The sequence below is a fragment of the Corvus brachyrhynchos genome, unplaced genomic scaffold, assembly GCF_000691975.1.
Source record: "Corvus brachyrhynchos isolate BGI_N302 unplaced genomic scaffold, ASM69197v1 scaffold56, whole genome shotgun sequence".
NCBI lineage: Eukaryota > Metazoa > Chordata > Aves > Passeriformes > Corvidae > Corvus > Corvus brachyrhynchos.
Window position 1 is genome coordinate 2,292,736 of NW_008238664.1, and position 23,178 is coordinate 2,315,913.

At 42.2% G+C, this 23,178-nt stretch overlaps 2 protein-coding genes across 3 annotated transcripts in view; one reads left to right on the plus strand and one right to left on the minus strand.

The window, feature by feature from the left end:
* SYN3 (synapsin III) overlaps positions 1–23,178 on the minus strand; it is a 190,346-nt gene that overhangs the window by 111,696 nt on the left and 55,472 nt on the right. For both annotated transcript variants that reach the window (XM_008636394.2, XM_017737803.1), the window contains one exon: positions 18,675–18,764. In XM_008636394.2, the coding sequence (XP_008634616.1) occupies positions 18,675–18,764 (90 nt within the window). The remainder of the gene's footprint in view (positions 1–18,674; positions 18,765–23,178) is intronic.
* TIMP3 (TIMP metallopeptidase inhibitor 3) lies at positions 3,883–15,820 on the plus strand. The gene is made up of 4 exons (XM_008636391.2): positions 3,883–3,996; positions 9,957–10,068; positions 10,755–10,876; positions 11,506–15,820. Exons 1-4 carry the CDS (start codon positions 3,907–3,909, stop codon positions 11,701–11,703), a joined length of 522 nt encoding a protein of 173 aa, XP_008634613.1. The 5' UTR covers positions 3,883–3,906; the 3' UTR covers positions 11,704–15,820.

A 23,178-nucleotide genomic window follows, 5' to 3' on the forward strand; every position in this document is an offset into this window, starting at 1 on the left:
TGTCCTCTTCTGCTTCAGGTCTTGCCTTTAGGCCTATTCTCCCTATGAATCCTTGAGAAAATGGCTACAGAGTAAGTGATAAGTTAAAGAGTACTTCAGTTAGACATGTATGCATATGCGCAAATAAAATGTCATAAATGTCCTTTTTCTCCTATGCCCATTCTGATTTGTTTGCCTTTATAGGACTTCATCTAGTGACATTTGGAAAATATGTAGGCAATTTTTGCCGTATTTATGTGTATACATGCACCTGCAGACAGTTTGTACCACCCTAGGGATGCCAGGGAAACACAAATCAGTAGCTGCTGTCACTATACTAGTCCTGGCAAATCTCTGTTTTCCTAACTACCGTGCTAGTTTACATTAAAAAAAAACCCAAACAAAAACCACAAAAAGACAGGGAAAAGAGGTAAATACATTAATAATTTGTGATACATTCTTAGATGAATTTCTTGAATCCTCAAACACAGCAGGTTATTATTTTCATTTTTTTTTAAGAGTATCAACTAAATGCCTAGTTTCCTTCCTTTCATGAGGGGATGTTTTCTCCCTCAATTTTTTAATCATGTCAAATGTTGAGAAGCAGTACATATGTTTTCTCCTCTTTGTATCATGGCATGACTGCCATGCTTATCAAGATTTATATCCTTGTCTAATTTAGTTTTTCATAAATAATTACAAATCACTCATGAGACCTTGCCAACTGCTCTAGTCCCACAAAGTGACCCGACCTGAAACCCCAAAGTACTGAGAAACATTCATCTTGGAGTATTTTCATAGGCAGTGCTTCAAAGGAATTGCGGTTTAAAAATATGCAGCTATTTTGGTGACCACTTGTGTGGGATAAAGTTTCCCATCAGTAATAGCAGGACTGTAATAGAGTTTCAAGGAGAAGGGAGGAGCTCAGGAGAGCAGTCACAGCACCTTTTGCCTCATTCTGCTCAAGAAGTAGGAGTCTGCAGCAGTAAACGGTCAGCTTCATTAACTTAACATGGACTGAATTTGCAACAGAAATGCTGTAAATTTCAGATAATTTGCAGAGGCTGAAAAGTTCTTCTGACAAGTATGCATGGCCCCTGCTCAGTCAGGAGCAAGGGTCTTTATTTTCTGGCCAGGTGTGAAGAGTGGCCATATAACTGGGGAATGGTGCTTTGAAGGAGCAAAGAGAGGGACTGGGAAACACATGGCTGCAGATGTGCAGCTCGGAGCTCTGCGCTTGCAAGGTGTGCAAGTGGCTCTTGTGTGTGGAGTCTTAGGGGTTTGAAGCTGCACATGCAACAGCAACCTCTGAGCAGTCCTGCCCATCCAGCTTTTCTCTCCAGTGGCTCAGAGGCATCTAATACTCAGGGATGGGATTACAGGTGATAGACTTACCTTGGAATATCCCCTGCTTCTTGGCTAACAGCTTGATTTTTCCCTTTAATATGGGAAAAAATTTGCAGGGTGGGTTCTTTGTTCACTTCTGGCTCTTCATTAAAGAAAACAACTTAGCTAGAAAAGTTACCATTGGGGTGATAAAGGCAACTTCTCTGAAAAACAGAGGGCTTGACCCATTTACAAAAGGTTTGAAGTGACAGCTCACACTAAGGTTTGTCCTGGCTTTTCTAAGTGAATTTGCTAGGATAGCTGTTCTTTTCCAACTTTACTGGGGAACAATAATAGGAAACTACAGACCCTTCTACTTGTTTGCAAGGGTATCATTAGTTGAAATTGGAATGCTCTCACGTGCTAGTGGAGATACGCATTTTGAATATTTAGTGAAGCTGTTGTAAATCAAAGCTTCTGTTTGAAATGGCTGTGCTACCCTAACTAGAAGTCAAAGGGGTGACAAGCTAGCAGGGCAATACATGAAAAAAAAATTTATTTAGGTATTTTGTCAGCAACTGAGAATGTGCTTGTCATCTTAGATGCTAACTGTGTTCTGGTTTGGAAACATTACCATTTTGTAATACTGCCTTTTAGTGTATTTCTTATCATCGTCAATAAGATAAAAGATTTCTTTGTTGGTTTTAGATGTGTTGGGCAAGCACCAGTTTTTTCAATTTCAGTGTATCAGCAGATGAAGATAAGACTTTTGACACTCTCTGCTATAGACTCCAGTGTTAGTGAGCTGTCCCAGAATTCACAAAGTCTTAAGGGAATTGTGTTCTTTCTCACTGACTCTTGGTACAGTCTGGTTTCTGTAGCTTTGTTGGTGGTTGTGGTGGTTGGGGTCAGCAGGTGGAGGAAGCTAGTTCTTTAAAGATATTTGCAGTCCTCAAGCGCACGGTTCAATATAGCTACTAAATATTGAAGATAAGAGTAAATTGAAGTTAGAACAACTTGTTAAACAGAAGAATCAATAAAACTGCTTTTACTGCCATTGGGAAATAGAAGTTTAAAAAAAAATTAAGTTTTACACTCAATGAATGAAAGTTTTGTTGGTTCTTTGAATCAAAGCCAGGACTGTCTTACCTAGTTTAAAATTTCTTTGACACGTCTGGCTGAAGCACAGGTTATAAATCAGAGCAGAGTGGATTTGTCTTCATTTCACATCACCCTCGTGGAACAAGGTTCAGGAACTGGTGTGTAAAACCAGACCTATCTGTTCCTTTAAATCTGTTCTTCTGATTATTCAGAAAGCTAGGACAAGCTTGTTGCCTCCCTAGTTGGATCTAGGTAGTAAAAAAAAACTTTGGCCTTCTCTTTTTCCCATTTCTTCCGGTGGGTTTCTACAGATGTTTGAAACCTAAATAAGCTACGACGCAACAAGAGGCTTGTTTAATGTCCTATACGTCAGCAAAACGTATGCCTGAACTTTGTTGCTGCTGTTAGATAGTGCTGTAATGCAAATAACTCATTCTGTTTTCCTGCTTCCACTTCTTTGTCTCCCTTCTATGCCTCCCTGCTTTTTGTTGGTTTTCTGTGATGGATTAAAGTGGGTAATGCCTGCCCTGTCCCTAAGCTTTGCTCCTCTACTGAGATGAGCAGGTGGTTGTAGAACTTTTTCAAAGAGGATTGATAGAACAGTTTTTTTAATTTTCTTTTTTGTGTATGTGGAATGCCCCAAAAATAGGTGAGCAAGAGAACCCTTCATTAAGCACTGACTGTAAACTGCCCACTAGATTAAAAAAAATCCTTATCTATGGGACCTCAAAATCCTTACATATGATGGCTTGGGCTCAGTTGACATTGCTATGGTACATCTGTGGTACCGTGGAGGTGCCTATGGCACAGACCACACACTGATGAGGGAATGCAGTGCAGTGGACACAAGATCTGATGGGTCAGCTTGTTTTGTCTTCCAGGTGACTTCTGGCTGGCCTGGCAGCTTTCACTGGGCACTTGATGGTTGCTGAATAATCTGGTTTTGCACAGCAGCTGTTTGTTCAAGGGACCATTTGTTAGTTTTGTGGTACCTCAAAGGTGGCAGTTGTAGTGAAATCCCCAGATATGGGATATTCCAGTGCACTGTACTGTGTTGTTGTGTTTATTGGGAAAGAAAAGTTTTACTGGGCCCACAAAGAACAATTTAAAAGTAGTATCCTATTGAACATCATCCTGTATGTTGGGAGTTAAGGCATTACAAACTTCATCCCACTGGCTTGGTGCAAAGATTTTAATCTGTCTTGGTCCCAGCTACAGTCTGCTCTGCAGATTTCGCTGAGATTTAACCACAAATAATGCTTGTTCTTATTCTTCACACAGAACTGGATTCCTCTAAACAAATACCTGCTTTGGCATCCCATTATACATGCCTTCACTGTGTGTGAGGCTTAGAATAAATTGAGAGGAAGGTTAACCTGGAGTTTTGTTTATTTTACAGGATAGTTTATCTAAACAATTTTGTGGGGTTTTTTTTTAAGTGGGGGGTATAACATTAATGTTGTGAAAAGTTGTCTACAATTTGTTGTTTTTTCCTCTCTTATGACAGTGATCCGAGCTAAAGTGGTGGGGAAGAAGCTCATGAAAGATGGACCATTTGGAACGATGCGGTACACGGTCAAGCAGATGAAGGTATGTTTGCAGACATTTCCCGTGGGCTAGTATATATGGTAAGGAATCTAATTAACACTTAGTAACAAACACTTTGCATACTTATCAGCACTGCAGTTTTTTGTAGTGGCCATACTGAATGGAAGGAAACCAGCAATTGGTAGACATTTCCCTGAAGTGGGGAAAGGAGCAGGAAGAGGTCATTCCTGACATACAATGCTGAATACCTGAATTCTTCCATTATTTTAAAATTTCTGGTAGTAAAAGATGGCAGATGATCTTCTCTAGGTACTGAAGTCATGTTTTGTGTTCAACAGGCACAGTATTGGACTGGAAATGCCAGCTTTGCCATGCAGCACTTTCATTAAATCCAAGAAGGAAATTATGGTAGGGGGTCTGCCAGCCTTGGGAGAGTGCTTGTTTCTCTTCTTTCCTTGCTTTCTTTGTGACCACCAGTTAGGATTACAGCATTTTTTTCCATGTACAAAACAAATGAAAATCATACAATGAAGTCTTTATATAAAGCTAAACGGAGCACTGTAGCTTTTAAATATTGTCAGCTCAGAAGAGTTGTAAAATATTGATTCAGAGATGAAAAGAGGTAGAACCACACCAGTTGCTTAATTTCTTTGGTTCCTTTCTTCAGAGCTCTAGTTCTTTGCTGCACGAACTGCACCCAACCTGCTGCTTTGCACTTGGTTTTTTTTCTTAAACTGCCCCCTTGTTATGTAATGCTAAAAATTAGCCCTAGATTGTTTTTCTTGGCAATGCCATTCCAGTCATAAGACTGGTTTATGTCTTTAGGAAAAAAAAAAAAAAAAAGAAAGGGAATGGAAAAGCTTGGCAGAGACTGCAGAAATCTGAAACATATTAGACAAAGTAAAGGTTCAGAAAAAACCAGTCACTTGCCTGCCTTGTAACAGTAACTCTCTTTATAAGGCAGTTTATAGCTAAGCACGAAAGCGGGGAGGAGGAGACGCAAAGCCTGTTTCATAAGCTGTCACAAAACCATGCACGTAGCCAAATCTGGTCCTGGCATGGCTCTTCCACAAGAGTGGAATGCCTGCGCTTCGAGTAGGAGGGCGTGAGGTGCTGGGCTTACTGACTTCCTTAACCTTAAAAATTTCTCTGTAAGATCCAAAGGAAATACATATTTTTTACAAAGAAAAATAAGCAACTGGTTGTATTGGCAATAATGAGACAACACTGCCACTTTTTTTGGTTTTTTTTGGCTTTTGTTGGCCTCATCAGGTTTGCAGCACTCCATGCTGTTCTTCTCCAGTTTTGTCACTCTCCAGCGCTGCAAGTGTACCCTGCTTTACAAAACTACTCAGTGCCCACGTGCTGCAGTGGCTTCATCACCTTCTCTTTCTGATTTCATCCTGATCTGTCCAGTACCATTACTTTCCCTCCTTCTCCGTGCCAAGAGTTTGATGCTTCCCATCTAACATACGACCATGAACAGGGTGCAGCAGTGATCTAGAATAATGGTAGTCCCCGAAATTAAGTACTACCCTTTACCAACAATAACACTGCCCCTTTTCTAAATAAATAAGACACCTGAGCCTGTCCTGGCTGTTTTCATTGGGTTATTCTGCAGCACAGGGCCTTTCTGCAGGAGCATTTCCACAGTGTTTTGTTAGGAAGCTATGTGTCCAACAAAACCAAGTGGGATTTTAAAGAGGAAATCTTGTGTTGGTCAAACTGCCCTTATGTCTGCTTAGATGGTGGGCTGGTGGGATGTTGCACTGGATGTTTAACTGTGACCTTTGGCATGAAGGAACCTGAAGCAAAGTGCTCAGTAGGACTGGAATGTCCGGAGGCCATAGTTCTTCATAAACAAACAAACAAACCAAGTGTCTTCTTTGGAAACCCTGCTGTCTTTCTGCTGAGCTTAGAGACTTCAGTATAAAGAGGGATTTAGATCCATACAGTGGGGGAGTTCAGAGTGATGCAGCAAATTTCTCCCTTGTTTGCTCCAATGAAAGCTGACTGTCCGCCTGCTGAAAGGAGGCCTATGGCTCTGCACAGCTGCATGGGAACAACTCTGAAGATAAAACTAACATGTCAGTCTACATAAACCCTTCTGCACCTGCAGGTGAAAAATAAACAAGCCATTTAGTCTATCAGTGTGTGCTGAATTGCCTGTGGAAAGCATTGAAAGCCTCAAAGGGCAGAAAACAATCTCCGTAGTTCTTTCACAGGCTGCTTGGAGTTTGCCGGGTTAGATTCTTGATCTCAGTAACATTCCTCACTGAACTCATTGCTGCATTTCACAACTAAACCAGCTTGGGGCCTGAACTGGAGCACAAGGTCAGCCCACAGGGACAGAACAGTGCCAGGCTTTCTAGTGTTCAGGTTTGTTGTCTGAAGAGGCCTTGTGCTTTTCCAAGCAACCTCTGCCTCTACCCACTGCTTTCTCAAATAATATAAGAATACTTTGAGATCACGTGTCATAAATCTGCTCAGGACTGATCTAACCCCTATGTGTTCTGTGATCCTGCAGTGCATTCTGAGAATGGCCCAAGCCTATTTCAGGAAACTGCAAAGGAAACAAGGAGATAAGATATTTCTCCTCCATGAGCACACACAGTCCTGGTTGACCATGGCAGCACCCTGCACAGGCTGCCAGAAGCAAGGAGACTTTCCTTGGTTTGTTGCTTATCTGTAAAATGAGTCTATGGGGGGAAATGTGATAGTCCCAAGAGGAAAGAAGTGGGGTAGGATTAATTTAGTTTAATTTTAGACAGACTAAAATGAGGTGTTGAGTCTTTCTTGCTCTCTTCATTGTCAATGGATAGAGAGAGGAACCACCAAAGTGTCATTCAGCCCACAAGTTGTAGACAGCTGTTTTAGGATAGGCTGAGTTGTTCTGGAGGTGTCTGTTCTTGGCATTTGACTAGAGAGGATGCCTAATTCCTGTGAATTGCCTATATTTTAGGTAGCTGAAGGTTAGGCAAAGTGTGACTCCCAGCTCTTGGTATCTAGTGCAACCTCACATGGGAGGGATAGAGGGAGGAACATCATGAACAATTTTACAGGGTGAAGTCACTTAAGCAGCAGGAACCACCACAGGATTTGCCTGTGCATTTCTGAGGCAGTATGGGGGCTGCTAAGGGGAATGCTGACACAGATGGAAATAGAGCAGCACTAGCAGACATCACCATGTCATGTTTGCTAATACTTTGTTCCCTGTTATTATGCTTCCAAAAATACACATTTGTGGGGACAGGAGAACTCTGAGGGTAGCAGTTAGGAGACAGGCTAGCTTTTTGGTTGGGTTTCTTCTGACTGGTCTAACAGCACTTCCAAGACACTTTGTGTATCCAAAAATAATTCTCAAGGTATTGGTTTTTTTGTTTTGACAGCAGGCATCTGTAGAAGATTCCCCCTTGCCAAACTTTCTTTTTCCTTCCAAGAGAACCGAGGTCCTGGTGAATTTTGTTCAGTCATCAGAGGGTGTGGCAGGCCCTGTCTGCCCCAGCATGGGTTCAGTCGGTGTGACAGTGGCTGCCATCCCTGTGGGTCACTGAGGGCTGAGTGGCAGTGCTTTTTGAGAGGCTGAGCATGCTTCCTTTAGCAGCCCTGGCAGTGGTGTCCCTAATGGTAATGTGAACAGGAAATTAGGTCCAGGAGCTGAAAAGCAATCCCCAGTTCAGCATCACTGGCTACTTCATAGGCAGTCATGTTGAGCTTGATGGCTCCGAAGATGCTCGAAGTGATGACTGTAACAGTCCTGTAGGAAGGACCTGAGCAGCTTCCCAGAGGAATGATTAGTGTAGCTCATAGCCCTGTGGGCAAGAGGAAGAAAGGGCTCCAAGTGTGCCTGCCCATGTGCAGACCTTGTCACACAGATTCTTAATTAGTCCAACATGACTGGGAGCTCAGCACTGCGAGTGACAGATCCCTTGCACTGCCATGCACAGTGTGCAGCCCTCTGCAGTGTTGATAATGCACTGCTTGGAGGGACTGGGCAGCCCCAGCTGTTACCTTAGCTAGTCTTATCTGCTTAGATACTGTTATCTGAGCTTCTTGGTGTGACACCCACTAGGATGGGGTCTGAACACGTGACCTTTATTCTATGTGCCTTTCCTCACAGTACCCTTGGGAGGCAAGAAACAAAAGTGTGCTGAGGGCTAAATAACTCATCCTGGATTCTTGTGCCAGAATCTAGGTCTCAAGCTATGTTGACTGGATTGGAAAATCTGAGTGGGTCATCCGATACCAAGAAAATTGCAGAGATAAAGCAGAGATTAGGTGAAATTCACTTCTTCCATATCCATTGAAAGACTTTGGCCACTTATGGACACAATGTCATATTTCAAGCATGATCTATGATTTTTTGTTGATACACTGTGATTAATTAAAAAAAATAATGGCCTTGCCTATTAGCTGGGTGTAGAAGAAAGGCTGGAAAATGCAAACTCTTTAGCATGTCTTTTACTGTACCCAGCAGTGCTGTTACTAAGTTGTGATACTGTTACAAGATCATGCTAATTAAGGGAATCTATCTAAGGAGAAAAAAAATCACCTGGCTGACATTCCGTAGATGCTCCAAAGATAAAATTTGGCCTCTCAGCATAGCAGAGTTAGTAGTAGTTTTTTATGGTTTTATAGGAAGTATTTGGGCCTAGCATAAAATCTGTTAAATTAACATGTTCTTTCAGAAAGAAAAAGATTTGTTGTTTTTAAAGGAGGTGGGGGAATGATGAAATACCCTGGGGGTAATAGGGGACGTCAAGAAATAGAATGCAGCCTGGAGAAGAATACTACAGCTTAGGTGACACAGAGGCAAGGATTTATAGCTCTGGGATTGTTTGGGATTTTTTGGTCGTCTTTTGCCTCACATTAATATTTACTGCTAAGCCAAATGTGAATGTGCTATCAGTAAAGCTGAGAGAGAAAAGGATAGGCTGGGAAATGCCAGGAAACTGGTTTTCTCTGACTTCTATTGTTTCTTCTTTAACTTCTAAATATTGGCCATTCATGGAGTTGGCGGGGAAAAAAGAGTGACTGAATGCTTTGAAAAGACAAATTTTAAAGATGAAATTCTCAGGGAAATAATCCTATGTGTCTCAAAAATAGGATATGTTTAATGGGTCCAATGTACACATGCAATGGTTGTTTCATTGCTATGCAAAGACTTCTTTATGCTGCTAACAGGTGGGCATGAGTTTCTCTAAATTGCAGCAGTAAGGCCAGGTCAGATGGGGACATGTGCTAATTTCTGACTGAATCCAACTGCCAGTGCATCTGTGGGCTCATGTTTCGATTAAACTGAGCTGGAAGAAAGATTATGAAGAAGGAGGAGGAGTGCAGAGGAATTATGTATACATGATATTTTCTTCATGGTGCCCATCAGTACGGGACTAATTTTAGAAGATGGTGTAGAATTCAATGTCTGCATTCATTGAGACACATTAAGTCCTTGCTGAGGTCAGCAGGAGCTGTGTGTGCTACGCGTTTGAGGAGGAGGTGTCTGACTTGATGACTTAGATCAAGCGCCAAAGGTTTGAAACTCTTACGGCAGCAACACTGGAAAATAGGGTAATTGTTTAAAAGAAAAACCTCTTAGTTTGGAAGAAATTGTGTAAATCGCATAGAGGAGAAAGATTTCAAGCTTGAACTAATTTTATTTCTCTCTAATTATGACCTTTATAAGGGAAAAAAAAATTCAGGATGTTGGCAGAGCTTGCAACATTGGCGCTTTGTTCACTTAGTGCCACTGGAACTAATACGAATGGGAAAAACTGGTCTCTGTGCTGAATTGCAATGGCTCGTTAGCAGGTGGTTTTTCTGCTTTACCAGCAAATCTGGTGGGGAGGCTTCCATGAGTCCAGCCAGTGTCATTATTCCTTCACTCTTGTCAAAACCAGAAAATTTATTGCTTACTACCACAAACTAGGAATGTAGATTGTAAAGAACCTTAAGTGAAATTTGTTCTCTTAAGATGACTGAAAGCATTTTTATTCTTTCTCTAGATGTATAGGGGCTTCCAGATAATGCCACATGTTCAGTACATCTACACAGAAGCCTCTGAGAGTCTTTGTGGAGTCAAGCTGGAGGTCAACAAGTACCAATATCTGATTACAGGTAAAGGACCATGTACTTCTCCATAAGTTTTCTATCCTATACATGCACCTGCTAAGGACATGGGCAGTGGTGTGGACAGCTCTGTACACAATTTCCTAAGTGTTAAGATGGCCAACAGTATTCTGGTGTTCGGTACTCTACAATGCTGAGAGTCATTTCACTCCCTAGATGTCCCTCTCTTTCCAAAAGTGTATCCTACACCCTGGCATGCTGTGAGAAGTATGTTGTGTGACAGTCCATGGCTCTCAATTTATACCTGAGCTGGCATGTCTGTCACAGGGAGCTGGGTGCTACTGGGCTGTGTCAGAAATGGAAGATGGTTTTTGGAATGAGCTGGAGAAACGCAGGCTGCTGAGATGGGGGGATGCAGGGGGATGGACATGTGACAGTTGCCAAGTCTTGTTTCTAGTGAGGGTGTCAGCTCATTTTCTCTGTTGTTAAGAGGAGCTTGACAGCATTACTAACCTGCATGTTGCTGGTGGTGCTTAGAGCCAGCACAACACCTTCTGACTTTCAGAAGTGCTGTTATCTTGCTGGCCAGAGATTCCTGAACCAGTTAATAAAAAGAAAACATTTGCTGAGCAGTGGCTGAAGCCAAACATATTGAGAGCATTAGCCATCTCAGGAAACGAGAGAAGTGCTTGAGCTGAGAAGTGCTAACTTGTGACCATGTGTCTGTTTTCAAGGCCGGGTGTATGAGGGGAAGGTTTACACTGGCCTGTGCAACTGGTATGAGAAATGGGACCGGCTGACTCTGTCCCAGCGCAAAGGACTGAACCATCGTTATCACCTGGGCTGTGGCTGCAAGGTATGTGTGTCTCTAAGGTGGCATCAGACATTCAAGCCCATTCAGTCTCCCCTGGCTGGTAATACTTGATGATGCTAGAGAACAGCCAGGAAGAGAAATGGAGGACAACAATTTTTACAGAGAAAAAGTAAAGTTCATTTTTAGTGTTGAGACCAAAGAAGAGATAATCAAATAAAAGTGCAGAGTCTATGCTTTTAATACCCTGTTGGAGTTAATTGGGATTGGGGAAGACTTTCAGAATCTGTGCAGAATCATTTGCAGGTGAATGAAATCAGGTACCAAAGGCTTGGCAAGATATGTCCAGCTTTTTTCCTGTGTAAACATTTTGAGTACTTAAAACCCCACAGCCTGGCACTGGAACTAAGACTTTTTCACATGGCCTCAGGCCTGCAAAAACATAGACGTAAGTTCAACTTTTCTGCACCTGAAAAGCCCTTTTGACTACAGAATTAGCTGTGTGTGTGAAGCTAAGCACATGCTTACGTGCTTACAGAACTGAGGCTGAAGTTTGGATTAGTAAGCAAGGTTTGAGGGAGTGGAATTTTGAATCACTTGTCTCTGTTAAAAAGACATTTTATATAATGTTGTTTTTATATGTAGACTTACCTGAATTCTCTTTCCAATTGCAGATTAGGCCCTGCTACTATTTGCCCTGCTTTGCCACCTCCAAGAATGAGTGCATTTGGACAGACATGCTCTCCAACTTCGGCCACTCGGGATATCAAGCAAAGCACTATGCCTGCATCCAGAGGGTGGAAGGCTACTGCAGTTGGTACAGAGGATGGGCACCTCCAGACAAGACGATAATCAATGCCACAGATCCCTGAGCAGCTATCCCTTTCCTTATCTCCCCTCTCCCTTACTTGTGGCTGATCTTCCTTTGGACACTAACTCTTACCAGATCGTGATGATGACAATGAAATTAGTGCCTATTTTCATGCAAATTCTAGCACTTCGAACACTTAAAAAAGAAAAGGAAAAAAAAAAAAAAGGAAAGGAAAGAAAAAAGTCTGTGCTACCTTACTGAATTTGTAATCACCTTTTCCATTTTTTGATACCACTCATTTTGATCAGACGTTTGGGAGCTTACTTTTGCACACCAGAGGGAAAAATGGGAGGGAAAAAAAAGGAAAAAAAAAAAAAAGATGGAGCTCTTGCTCTCTTACATGTATCATTAGCTGTAGCAATATAATCTCTATTTTTTTAGGAAAACAAAAATCTAAAAACTATGCCAATTAGGCACTGTATTCTTCTATGCGCTGGCTTCCTATCACCCCTCCTCATGCACTAAGTGCTGAAAATACTTAGACAAGTCTATTTCAAGGGAAACAGATTTCATTAATCAGATTAATCAAGCAAATGAAGCAAAATGAAAAGAAATCCAGCCTAAACTCTGGACAAAATAACATCCAAAAGAAATTCTCCTCTATAGGAGAGATTGGCAATGTGATTGACTCCAGCAGTGGGAGACTTTACCTGGTGTGTCTGACCACATCATCTGGTAAAAGCATTGTTGACTGACTGTCCTTGCTAATTCAGTCACAATGTGAATGCAACAGCACATTTGAAGTTCTGACTTTCCCCAGAAAAAAAGAGAGAGTATTTAGTATTTTTGTTGTTGTTGTTGTTTCAAAAACAAAAACCCCATCTCCTATTTTCAGGGAGGTAAATGCAATTACAGCAGAGCATATAAAGGGTTGTGCCATCCCGTTTTGAGCAGCATTGGCCCCTGAAATTTTTGCAGCTCAGCCTCAACAGCAAAACCAGCTTGTGAACACCTTAAACCAAACAGGTGCAAAAATAACAACTGTAAATCAATCACGTGCAAGAGGGAAAGGGGAGACTTGCTAGAACATTTATTGTAAAAAAAAAAAAAAGTATTGCCAAAATAGTGTTTTGCTGAACGAAGATGTATATACGCATAATGACATAAGCTATTTTTGACAGGACGTGGAATTTTTTTGGTGTTAAAAGAATGGTTTGATTGTGTTTTAAAGACAGAAATATTGACATTCCGAGTCAGTGAGTTGCTTTTAAGATTTTGAAGCTCCAGTGTATCTGCAGTAGTGGCTACAGTCATTGTTTCCTCTGTAACTCCTTGCACCACGGTTCCTCCCCTGCAGCTACAATAGCTGCATTTGTTTATATAGTGAAAGGAAGTGTGTGTGTGGGCTAGGCAAGGAAAAGTGGTCTCCTAATAACTGTTGTCTGGGATCATAAAATTTTCAGCTGCCCGGAGGATTCCTTCTGTGTCAAGTGCTGTGTTTCCCTCTAGGCACTGTTAGGCATAGCCCTGTGCATGTGCTCATACCATATCCTGCAGTCATGTGGGAGGAGAAGCCTTACTGTCTTGTGCTTTGCTGTTGACTGGAGAAGTTTTTTTTTCATTCTATTTTGATTTTTTTTATTATTATTAAGAAAACTATAATATAATTTTTCTTATCAAATAAAAGTATTTTAAGTTTTAATGATGGTGAAGAAGGGGTGCTGACAAAATGGGTGACTGAGTCTTGGATGGGGAGGGCTTGGGCAGGGAGAAGATTGTGCTTAACTTCATTTTTGTATTATTATGATTATTTATCTTAAGTTTCCATATATCTTCCGTTCATTCCACTTAGAAAGCAGAGCTGCCACCAACAGGAAAAAGTTGTTGCAGTGATTCCAGCTTGGGACAATACAGCATTTTACAGTCAGTGACCTCAGTTACTGGAGGATTGTTTAGCACATCTTTGCCAAATAGAAAAGAAAGGGTGTCTGAGATGGGCTCTGGTGTGTTTTTATGTTCCTTGTGTGCTACCAGAGCTCTGCCAGACGTGCACCCTCTGAAATGCCCCATTTGCTAATGACTTGTTACAGCAAAAAGCTTCATTTATAGCATGAACTTTAGAGGGCATTTTCAGAGAGTTGCTGTAAGAGATGCCTAAGTCTGCTGCGTGTATTTTTTTCCCAGCAGCTCTGAGTGGCAATGCAGCACAAAACACATTGAAAGTCTGTTGGATTTTCCTGTGATTTAGACTTGGAACACTTCTTAGAGTCCTCTTCCCTGTGACTACTCCTAAATTATGGGTTGGAGATGAGAGGGAGAGTAGGGTGCTTCATGACACCCATCACAGGAGCAGGTAGTGGTTCAGAATGTTGTTCCTTTTGGCAAAATATGGGTTTGGGCTTTGGGCCCAGTGGAACAATCTCTGTTCGAGTTGTGCATGGCTGACAAAACCTGTGAGGGTCACTGAGGGCAGAATGGAGCTGCCCTCAGTGTTTGCATTGCTTGGAGTTGGCATTGCAGGCTGTGGCCCTCCTCAAGCTCAAGGTGGCCAGTGTCTCGGAGCTGCAGCCACTTCTCACAGCTTTGGAAGGCTAAATGAAAATGCCCCTTGATGCAGTAAAGTGTTGATTTGAATTTTCATTAAACTGCAGCTCTGCATATTTTACCTGTCACTGAGTCATTTAGCTAGCTGAGACATCACAGTATTGCACTCAAATTATTGTGAAAATATTTGTGTTCTAATACTATGAGGACTTCTGTCCTAAGTAGGACATCATGTAGCTATGTGCTTTGTAAACAAAACAAAACAGCAGATGCATTACCAGAAAATGAAGCATATTCCCACTTTATTTTGCAGACGGTAAAATATTTCTGAGATGCAGACAGCTAGACTGGCAGGGGTGGAGGTTTGGTGGCAAATCTTTGCCCTTGCTGTGTAAAGAAACAGTTGTTAAGGCTGTTCAAAATGCGGAGCCGAAAGGAGGGGGAAGAATCCAGTGAAAATACATTTCTTTTGGGAAGCTTCTTTATTTTGTTTCTGTGCATGCTATCAGGGACATGCATTTCTTGGGCTAAGCTTCAGCTTGTGCTTGCATTAAAGACCTGCCTGAAGGCACTCCTGAAGTGGAAGCCATTACATGGATTGAACAGGCTCTAAATCAGACTCAAAGACTTCCTTTCTGTCTGCTCTCCTTTCTTCTGCCTTGCTAAGTCACTTCTGCCTGCCAATGGACATGTTCAGGATTACACACACACACCCCCTGCCACCATATTTTAGACACACCAACATTATTAAAAGTACTTTTTAAAGTGTGAACTAATTTCTAGACTGAAGCTGTTCAGTTTCTTACTTATGCATATTTTTTCTTTACTTGCTTGAGAGTGTTTTCCCCTTTAAAATGACAAAAATACATATTGAAGGTTTCTGAAAGATTAGATTCTATGTTCCTTTTCCAAAATGGAGGGGCTAGAGAGCAGGAGATCTGTGCATGGAGTTCCTTGAATAAGGTCCTCAGTATGGGAAAAAAGTGCCATTTTTAGGTCTAAATTTATGGTTTGAAGAGTTACATGGCCCTTTATGTAGGACTATTCTAAAACATAAATCTGTCATTGTATCCCATTCATACTTGTCAGAGTGAAATGCTACCTCACAGTGATGGGAAACATACTGTTGTGTTTTTTACAGTAAAGACTGTTGAAAGTAAAGGCCTCCATAAGAACAAGCCTCCATCCTTGCAGATGTCTCTGAAATACTTACAGCTTAGAAGGACAGAACAAAATTTAGGGAACTGCAAAAGGTTTTTGTCTTTTAGAATAAGTGACTTTTGGGGCTACCAGTCTTGAGAAAAAACATAAAAACCCACTAAACATTTGCTGCTGTTTTGCTTGTACTGGCTTCTCCTTCTCTCTGACACTGTCCTTCCTTCATAGAGCCACTCTGCTGTTCCTGATAGTCATGAAAACTTGGGGAGAGAACCAAACCCATGTGAAAAATCTTGTCCAGAAGGAATGTATTTGTTGCTAAATTTTCTAGCACTGTTTACAGTTTTCCTCCATGTTATTTATAAATTTTATATTCAGTGAATGTATATTGTCTTTTAAGGTAATGTTGCATAATGTTCACTTTTTATAGTGTCCTTTTATTCTAAACAGTAAAGTGGTTTTATTTCTATCACAGACATTCTGTCTCTGCTTCACTTATATTAGTTTCTGTCGACTTCAAATGCACACAAATGGATTTGCAACTGGATTTATTAATTTCCTTCCCCTTCCTGATACCATTTTATTGGTCCCAAAGTAGATATTCCACCTCTGGCAAATCTGGCGCTTTGGCAAAGATCCCTCCAGGAATCCCCCCCTCTTTTTAAGAGGTTGGTCTCTCTGAGAATTGTTACTGTGGTCATAAGCTCAGGAGAGGTGAAAAAGCCCTTTTGAAGTTAATGATTCCCAGTTGTTAATTTGCCATAGGAGGTCAGTACAGAGCAAGGGCTGGCTGTAGCACCAGTAGGTCCTTGGAAGAACACGTGCCAGATTGCTCTTATTTCCAGAAAACTGATCATTATGGGGAGGTCTGGAAGGTGCATGCCCATGGCAAAAGGAAGAGAGGTTCATCTTTTCTGCTATGAAATGTCAGAATCTTGTGTCCTCTCTTTAGGCTTACTGTTTAAGGCTGATTAAAAATGCCCAGTTCTTATGAGAAAGAAGTTTCAGAAAAAGCATTTTCAGCTAAATTAAAATGCTCACAAAAATGGACCTACTGTTAGATAATTCCTGTATCTCACTTTTACTCTTGGAAAATCTAGTGTCTACACAGATGAAAGAATGAAACAGATTTTTGAATTCTTTTTCTGTTTAACCCAAAGGTTTAGAAAGTAGACTCTGGAAAATTTTGGATATAGAAGGGTGAGGGTCTCCTATGTGAGAACTTAAGTGCTTGAAGTGTATGACATTGCAGAGAGGTAAAACCATAACACTTGTTATAAACACTTCCAGGGGTTGAGCCATCAAAGGACCACAGTGTGTTTTACGAGTGCTCACTGGTCCAGCTTGGAAATGCCTCCAGGAGAAGGAAAAGAAAGAGTGGTAAAAGGGGATCAGTATATTCCTGTCTGACAGATGGAGAAGCTGAGGCACTGTGGGCAAGCAACTTTCGCAGGTGTTTGGTGATGACTGCAGTGCAGCTTGCTTGGTGTAAGCTTGACCTCTCAGACTCTCACAGCCCAGGGTGTTGAGAAGATGCTCCCAGAAAAGATATTTAGAAGTTGTGTAGATTCATTCTGTGAGGCAGACCTGTCCACCTGGGAAGGGCTGACCTGAATTTGCCCAAGTGGATTGTTGCTTCTGTAAATTGTTGAAAAGTGACTGATTTAAGCCAGATTACTCAGGCTTCCATGTCAGCAGTAGTGTTTGTGTTCATATGAGATTACCTACGGTTTAAAAGGCTTCCTGTACCCTTTTGGAAGTAAGTAATAGCATCTCCAAGTAGGTGTTTAGTCATAAAGATGGAAAATAAGTGAAATTAAGATCAGTACTACTACTATGCTGGCACCAAATACATCTACATCCGAGGAACCAAGAATCAGATTTCCAGACAAGAAGATCTTGCTAAAAGTGCTAGCTAACTTATTTGCAACGATAACCTTTATCAAGTCTTCCAGAACTACCATTCCTGAAGTGGTGATCAAAGTCACAACTGTCCTGAAACATTACTTATGTCACAAAACCTTCTTCATAAATCATTAGGAATTAAATGCAACAGGCACAATCAACTAATTCATCATAGAACTGTGCAACAAATGGTCACATTGTTTAAGGACTATCCATTTCTTTATGTCTTAAATGATAATACAACTTCATGACTGTACTTACCTCCACCATGTGCCTGTGAAGCATAGAAGTGCTGTAGTCTACCTAGCACAGGTAGAGAGCAGAGTATTGGAACAGAGAGGTGAAGGTCTGGCATTTCAAAGTATTTGAGTACCTAGCAGGCAGCAGCAGGATTTTGCACAAGAACCTGCATGATCAGGAACCTACACCCTGTTATGCGTTGTGGTTGGCCCACAGTGTTGCAACAAGTGTGTGAGAAAAGAGGGGTTTGAATATTTTTGAGCCTTAGTTTGGCATCTCAACAACCCTCATGTTCAGGCTGGCAATGCTGCTTGGGTTCACAGTCAAGCCTGGGAAATTAGCTCCGCCAGCCAGTGGTCACACAGGGGGTCATGGTTCATACAGGGTTTCATCGAAGCCTCAGCCATGTAGGAAGCGCCACTAATTCATGGATGTAAGTTGGGAGCAAAAATTCACAAAGGACTAGTCTTCCTTTTCACGCAGGAAAAACAAGAGCCATGACCAGCTTTAAACAGAGCCCCTCTCTTTGCCATGTTCTCCAGGACTAAAGGCACCTATGCAGATTTCTTTGGAAGGTGCCCTAAGAGTTTGGTACAGTGCCCAGCAGCCACACAGGACACTGAGTGTTTAGCTGTTGACAGAAAGACCAGGCCCCAGAGCACTGTGCAAAGAAAACATGAGAAGCTGAAGCAAACTCTTTCAAGAACTCCAAGTTACCCTGAGTTCCTTCAGGCTGATAAATGTTTCATGGATGGTGAGCACGTGACAGACCAAGCAAACTAATATTGTGAAACAAACATCTCTCAGGACACGTCCCAAATTGTCAACATATTTTAAACAATTCCAGGAGTAGAGAAAATCCACTTTATCTGAATAGAGTGATTCTTTGCTCTAAGGGATGAGCTTTTTGTTGACTGTTTTACAATGGAGTTCTGCTTTAGTGTTGAACCTTTGAGCCTCTTTGTACATTTTTTCAGGGTCCTTACATGACCTAGGGGAGGGCTGGGCAAGAAAGGAAAGAGGTTCCCAAGCAGTGCCTTTTGCATAGCACTTTTTAACTAGTATTTCTCTGTAAGTAAAATTTAGACTCTTCCCAGCATTCCCACCACCATTTCCTGTGTCCAGCTTGCATCTGTTGTTTCTACCCCATCCATACTGGCATCAGAAGAAAGCAAAGTTACTCACCATCTGCTTATGGCTTGGGAAGAACGTTTGCTCCACGAGGGGGAACTTCTCAGGACCCAGCGAGTTGAAGATTTTAATGAGCTGAGAGAACTTGGGGTGAGGGAGGGGGAACAAAAAACAGACACAGTGGATGTCAGTGACTTATTGTGTAACAGGCATGTGCTTGCAAAATGTTCTGATAGTGGTGAAGGAGGTGAGAGAAACATAAATTATGTCTTTGCCACCTTGCTTTCTTGACCTAAGAGCAGCAAAAAAATACAAAGCTGCATTATTTATCCATGGCCAAGCCAGCCTATGTACACAAACCTTGGACTAAGAGAGCATAGAAGGGATTCAAGAGCCAGAAGAGAATCAGTTTGGGTTTACTTACATCTCTACTCTGAACAAGATTTGCTTTCCAAATTCAGCTGGGGAGAGGAGCCTTTCTTAGCAGAGGATAGAGCCAGGAAATCAGTGCCACCGCTCGCTGTTAGAGACCGAATAAACCAAAGCTGTCCCTTGGATCTCTTCCCCACAGCCAAATCCAAGCAAGGCACTTTGTGCTGGAGGGCAGGAGAATTGCTGAGGGACAGTGATGAGCAGAGGGAATGGCCTGTGCTACCTGGTCTGAGTCCCAGCCCAAGGAAGTAGGAGTTAATCATAACTGACATTTATTGTGAACCAAGGGCCCCCAACAGCCCTTCATGAATGACAGGAGAAAGGACATCTGCCTGTCCCTGTCCCACCTACCATGAGGTCTGAGGGAGGCACCAGTCTGTGAGGGCAGTGTCTAGAGAGAGCAGCATGGAACATCAACGGGGACAGCAACCGCCCCGGTATTTCACACACAAGGAGGAACATTTGTTGTTGTCCCCACCCATCAGCATGCAATTCACCACCATCACCACTATCATCACCATTATAAACCCTTTTAGCATTCTGGGTTGTGCCCAACCAGACACAAAGCTCCCCATGGTAGCACTGAGTTTTGATTTCTGTTCGGGTTCCAAAACCCCAACAGAAGTGTTACACAGCACAGCAAATTCCTGCTCTGCTTCAGCCATCTGTGAAGCAAGCAGACTATTCTGTATGTTGTCTGCAGCCTCCCTGTTTGATCCATCATTCATCACCTGGAGAAAAAAATCAAAACTATAAGAGAGAAACTTAATAACCAGGACAGAAAATGTTTCTGAAGCAGGGGTGATATACCAAAGAATATCCCAGAAACCTCTCAGATCTCAGGAGAAGCTTAGAGTCTATAATGTCAGGCATTTAGCCACCCTGCTCACTCTCTGAAGAGACACGGCCCTGTTACCACAGACAGCTCTGAATTGGCACAGCTGTTGGTGAAGTGGTTGGACTGGCAGCTGCATAAGAGAATAAAATGTTTGGGGATTGGTTCCTGCTGTGCTGGAAGGTAGGACTGAGTTCCCCATTGATTGAGTCCTATTCACAAAATAGTTTATAAACTGAATTCAGTTTCCAAGCCCCCCAGAATTTGGTAAAATCAAGTTAATTAATAAAGGTCTCCAGCCTGGGCCAAGTTAGGACAGATTGCAAGTCCTTTGCATGAGCTTCTCAAGTTCCTCATCAAAGGTAAGGATGTATTAAGCTTGAAGGAGATCCCTGTGGCCCCTAAGGGAAGTAACACACAGATTAAGGGAAGGAAACAGACACCTAGGGAAGAAGGGAAAGAAAAGCAAGCTCCCTTTCTTCCCAACAGCATTAGCTACTTAATCTCGCATATTCTGAGCACTTCTGGGCAAGAGCTGGAGCCAGTTAAGGCACCAAATCACAACACCAAGGTTACATTGCAGATAGAGAGAGGATATTGAGGATGTTTTCTGCGGAGTAGCCCCGTTAAGGCTCCTCTCCTGGTACTGGGCTAGTCTAAGCAAAAGCATTGCTGCATAAGAAGTTGAAACTTCATTTGCTGGTGGAGAAGAAATGCCCCTTTGAGAGTTAAATCTTGGCATGCAGTCACTGTGAAAAAAAATTAGGCTGCAAGGTGTGTGCCAGACCCAGGCCAAATGCTGAAGGGGCAGCTGCCAGCAGATTTGCAGGCAAATGCAAAGAATCCTTTTCCTAATCTCATAGTTCAAAACACAGCATTTAAAGAAAATCCAGGAAACATCAAGAGGCAGCATATCCCATCACTAACACCACCACCACCCTCACATGCATCAGCAGATAAGAGGAAAAACTCCCCATGTGGAATAATTATTGTTGGCAAGGAGAGTATTGATGTTGTGGAAGGAGGACAGCTTGCTTCTCTTAACTACTTGCACTAGCCCTGCACATTCTAGAAAAGAAAAATAAGGCCCTGTTTTGACTAGCAAGGTGAGCAAACAGGGCTTAAAAGTTAAACACAATGAGACAGAGACAGGGGAGAGAAGGAAAAACACTCTGGTTGAGAACAGCCTGTGCCCCTTGCTGTGTGTGCATGCAGCTCTGGTGAGCCATGGACACCGTGATGTTGAAGAAATGTACATTTATCCTGGGAAAACAGCTCAAACAAAATAACTGGAACAACTGTGCAGCTGATAGACAATGTTCTGACTTGTTCCTTGGGCTTCCTTTTGAAGCACACAGCTCTTGGCTGTTGCTGAAATAGCGAGTGTTTCAGATGAGAGATTCAGACATCTGGGAGCCTCGTCACTGGGCCAAGCCTGCAGAAAGGTCTGACTTTGGTATTGCCCCTCATGGGACAGTCCCCTCCCATTTTTCCTTTTTTTACCAGTTGTTAGGGACAGGATGTTGACAAAGAGACTCCCACATTACGTGGTGCAGCAGCCTCTGAGATATCTGATAACAGAGCTCGAGTAACATCTCCCAGTGCAGATGGGTAGGAATGCTGCTGTCAGCAGCTCTGCTAGGTATAACCACACCTTCCACATTCTGGCAGCAGTTCTTGCTTTCTGTGGTTCCACTGGTTTTAGCGAGATTGCATCCAGACCACAGATAAGACACGGGGCAAGGCAGCCTGGTTTTAGGTACCTGGAACAAGTAGGCAAGTGGAATACCTTTGACTGGCTGGAGATCAGAGTTACATGCAGGGAGTCTTTACAGAGAAACAGAAAGGTCCATTCAGAGGACCTTAAAGCCTTTTGCATATTTTGAAAGTGCCTAGGTGATCAGGGAGCCTATGTCCCTTGGCAGTCAATAACAGTTTGGCTGGGAGTCCTTGGACTCAGGAGGTGACTGTCAGAAAAACTTCATGTTTCCTGCTGCCTTACAGATGCAGAAGTTGCTTTGCAATTACAGACATTACCTGCATGCAGTGAGTACTGCTCTGAGCATTCTTCCCACTGTATTTTGGATTGTAACTTAGAATTAGAGTTAGAATTGTGTTAGAATTCTAACACAAAAATTATTATTAGTGGGTGAAGCAATGTGCTTAGTGTGCTTGTAGTATTTCTCAACAGTTCTGGGACCATCTTAAAACTCAGATTTCTTAGATGTTTCTCTCAGGGTGTGAGACCCCCTGAATATTCTTTTTTTTTCCCTCTCAGAAACATCTGATTCAAACTGTGCCCGTTTTAATCTTTGAAGAAGTTTGTGCACTGCAGAACTAGAAACCTGGCAAATGTCATTAAAAAATGGGGCTGCATATTTGAGTAAACCCAAATCCAAACTCAGCTGATTGTAATTAGAGTTGCTGAGAATAAAACGTGGTTGCAAATTGCCAAAGAAAAACAGTCTCAATTTCATTCCCCTCCACAAAATCATAAACATTTCTATGAAATGGAACCATTTTGGGGGAAAATAAAAAATGAGAGTGAAAAACACATTTCTCAGGGGTATTTTATTTCATTTCTTCATGCATCTCAACTGTTCTCTAGATCCAAAAAGCTTCCAGTAATCTCTGTTATGCAGATCCCTTATTTCGAGATGCCTGTTTTGCAATCAAAGTGGAACGTGCACCAAAGTGTCCCTATCTCTTGCTTCCCAGCTATCACAAAACCAAAATTTTCTGATTGTGCTGCCAGTGAAGATTTTTGCCCCCAAATGTCCCACTGCAATCTCTACAAGAGCTTCAATACCCTCTGAGCATTGCACATTAGATGCAATCTTAGATTGCTGAGCACATTACAGTCGCTGGTTTGGGGGTGATGTGTGTTCAGGGGCAGCAGGGAAAGGAGGCATTCTGAAAACCTGTTTAAAGTGTTTGCAAACGGTTTCCTTGACTCCTCTGGGAAGATTGTCTGTGCCAGCTGTATTCCCTGTGAGGAAAGCATGGCACAACCAGACCCAGAGTAACTTAAGCCAAGCTGCTGGCAGAGCCAAGTTCTCCCACACTGCCTTTCCAGCACTGCTTTTTTTTTTTTCTTTTAAGTGCTAAGTTTGTTTGTTTTCTTTTATTTCAGATGCCTAAAAATAGGCCTTTCACATCTTGAGGCCCCTTCACACCATCAGAAACATAATTACAAGGCATAGGTTGCAAAGCGTCAGCTAAGCCCTGACTGACTTGACCCCAAAATCAGATGGAATGGACTACATGACTGTCTTCAAAAGGCAGTGTAAC

Excerpts from the sequence above, each read along its gene's own strand:
- TIMP3 (XM_008636391.2), top strand. The coding sequence starts at position 3,907 with ATGACAGTGATCCGAGCTAAAGTGGTGGGGAAGAAGCTCATGAAAGAT. Across the intron at positions 3,997-9,956 it reads ACACGGTCAAGCAGATGAAG|ATGTATAGGGGCTTCCAGAT; the intron begins GTATGTTTGCAG and ends TTCTTTCTCTAG. Across the intron at positions 10,877-11,505 it reads ACCTGGGCTGTGGCTGCAAG|ATTAGGCCCTGCTACTATTT; the intron begins GTATGTGTGTCT and ends TTCCAATTGCAG.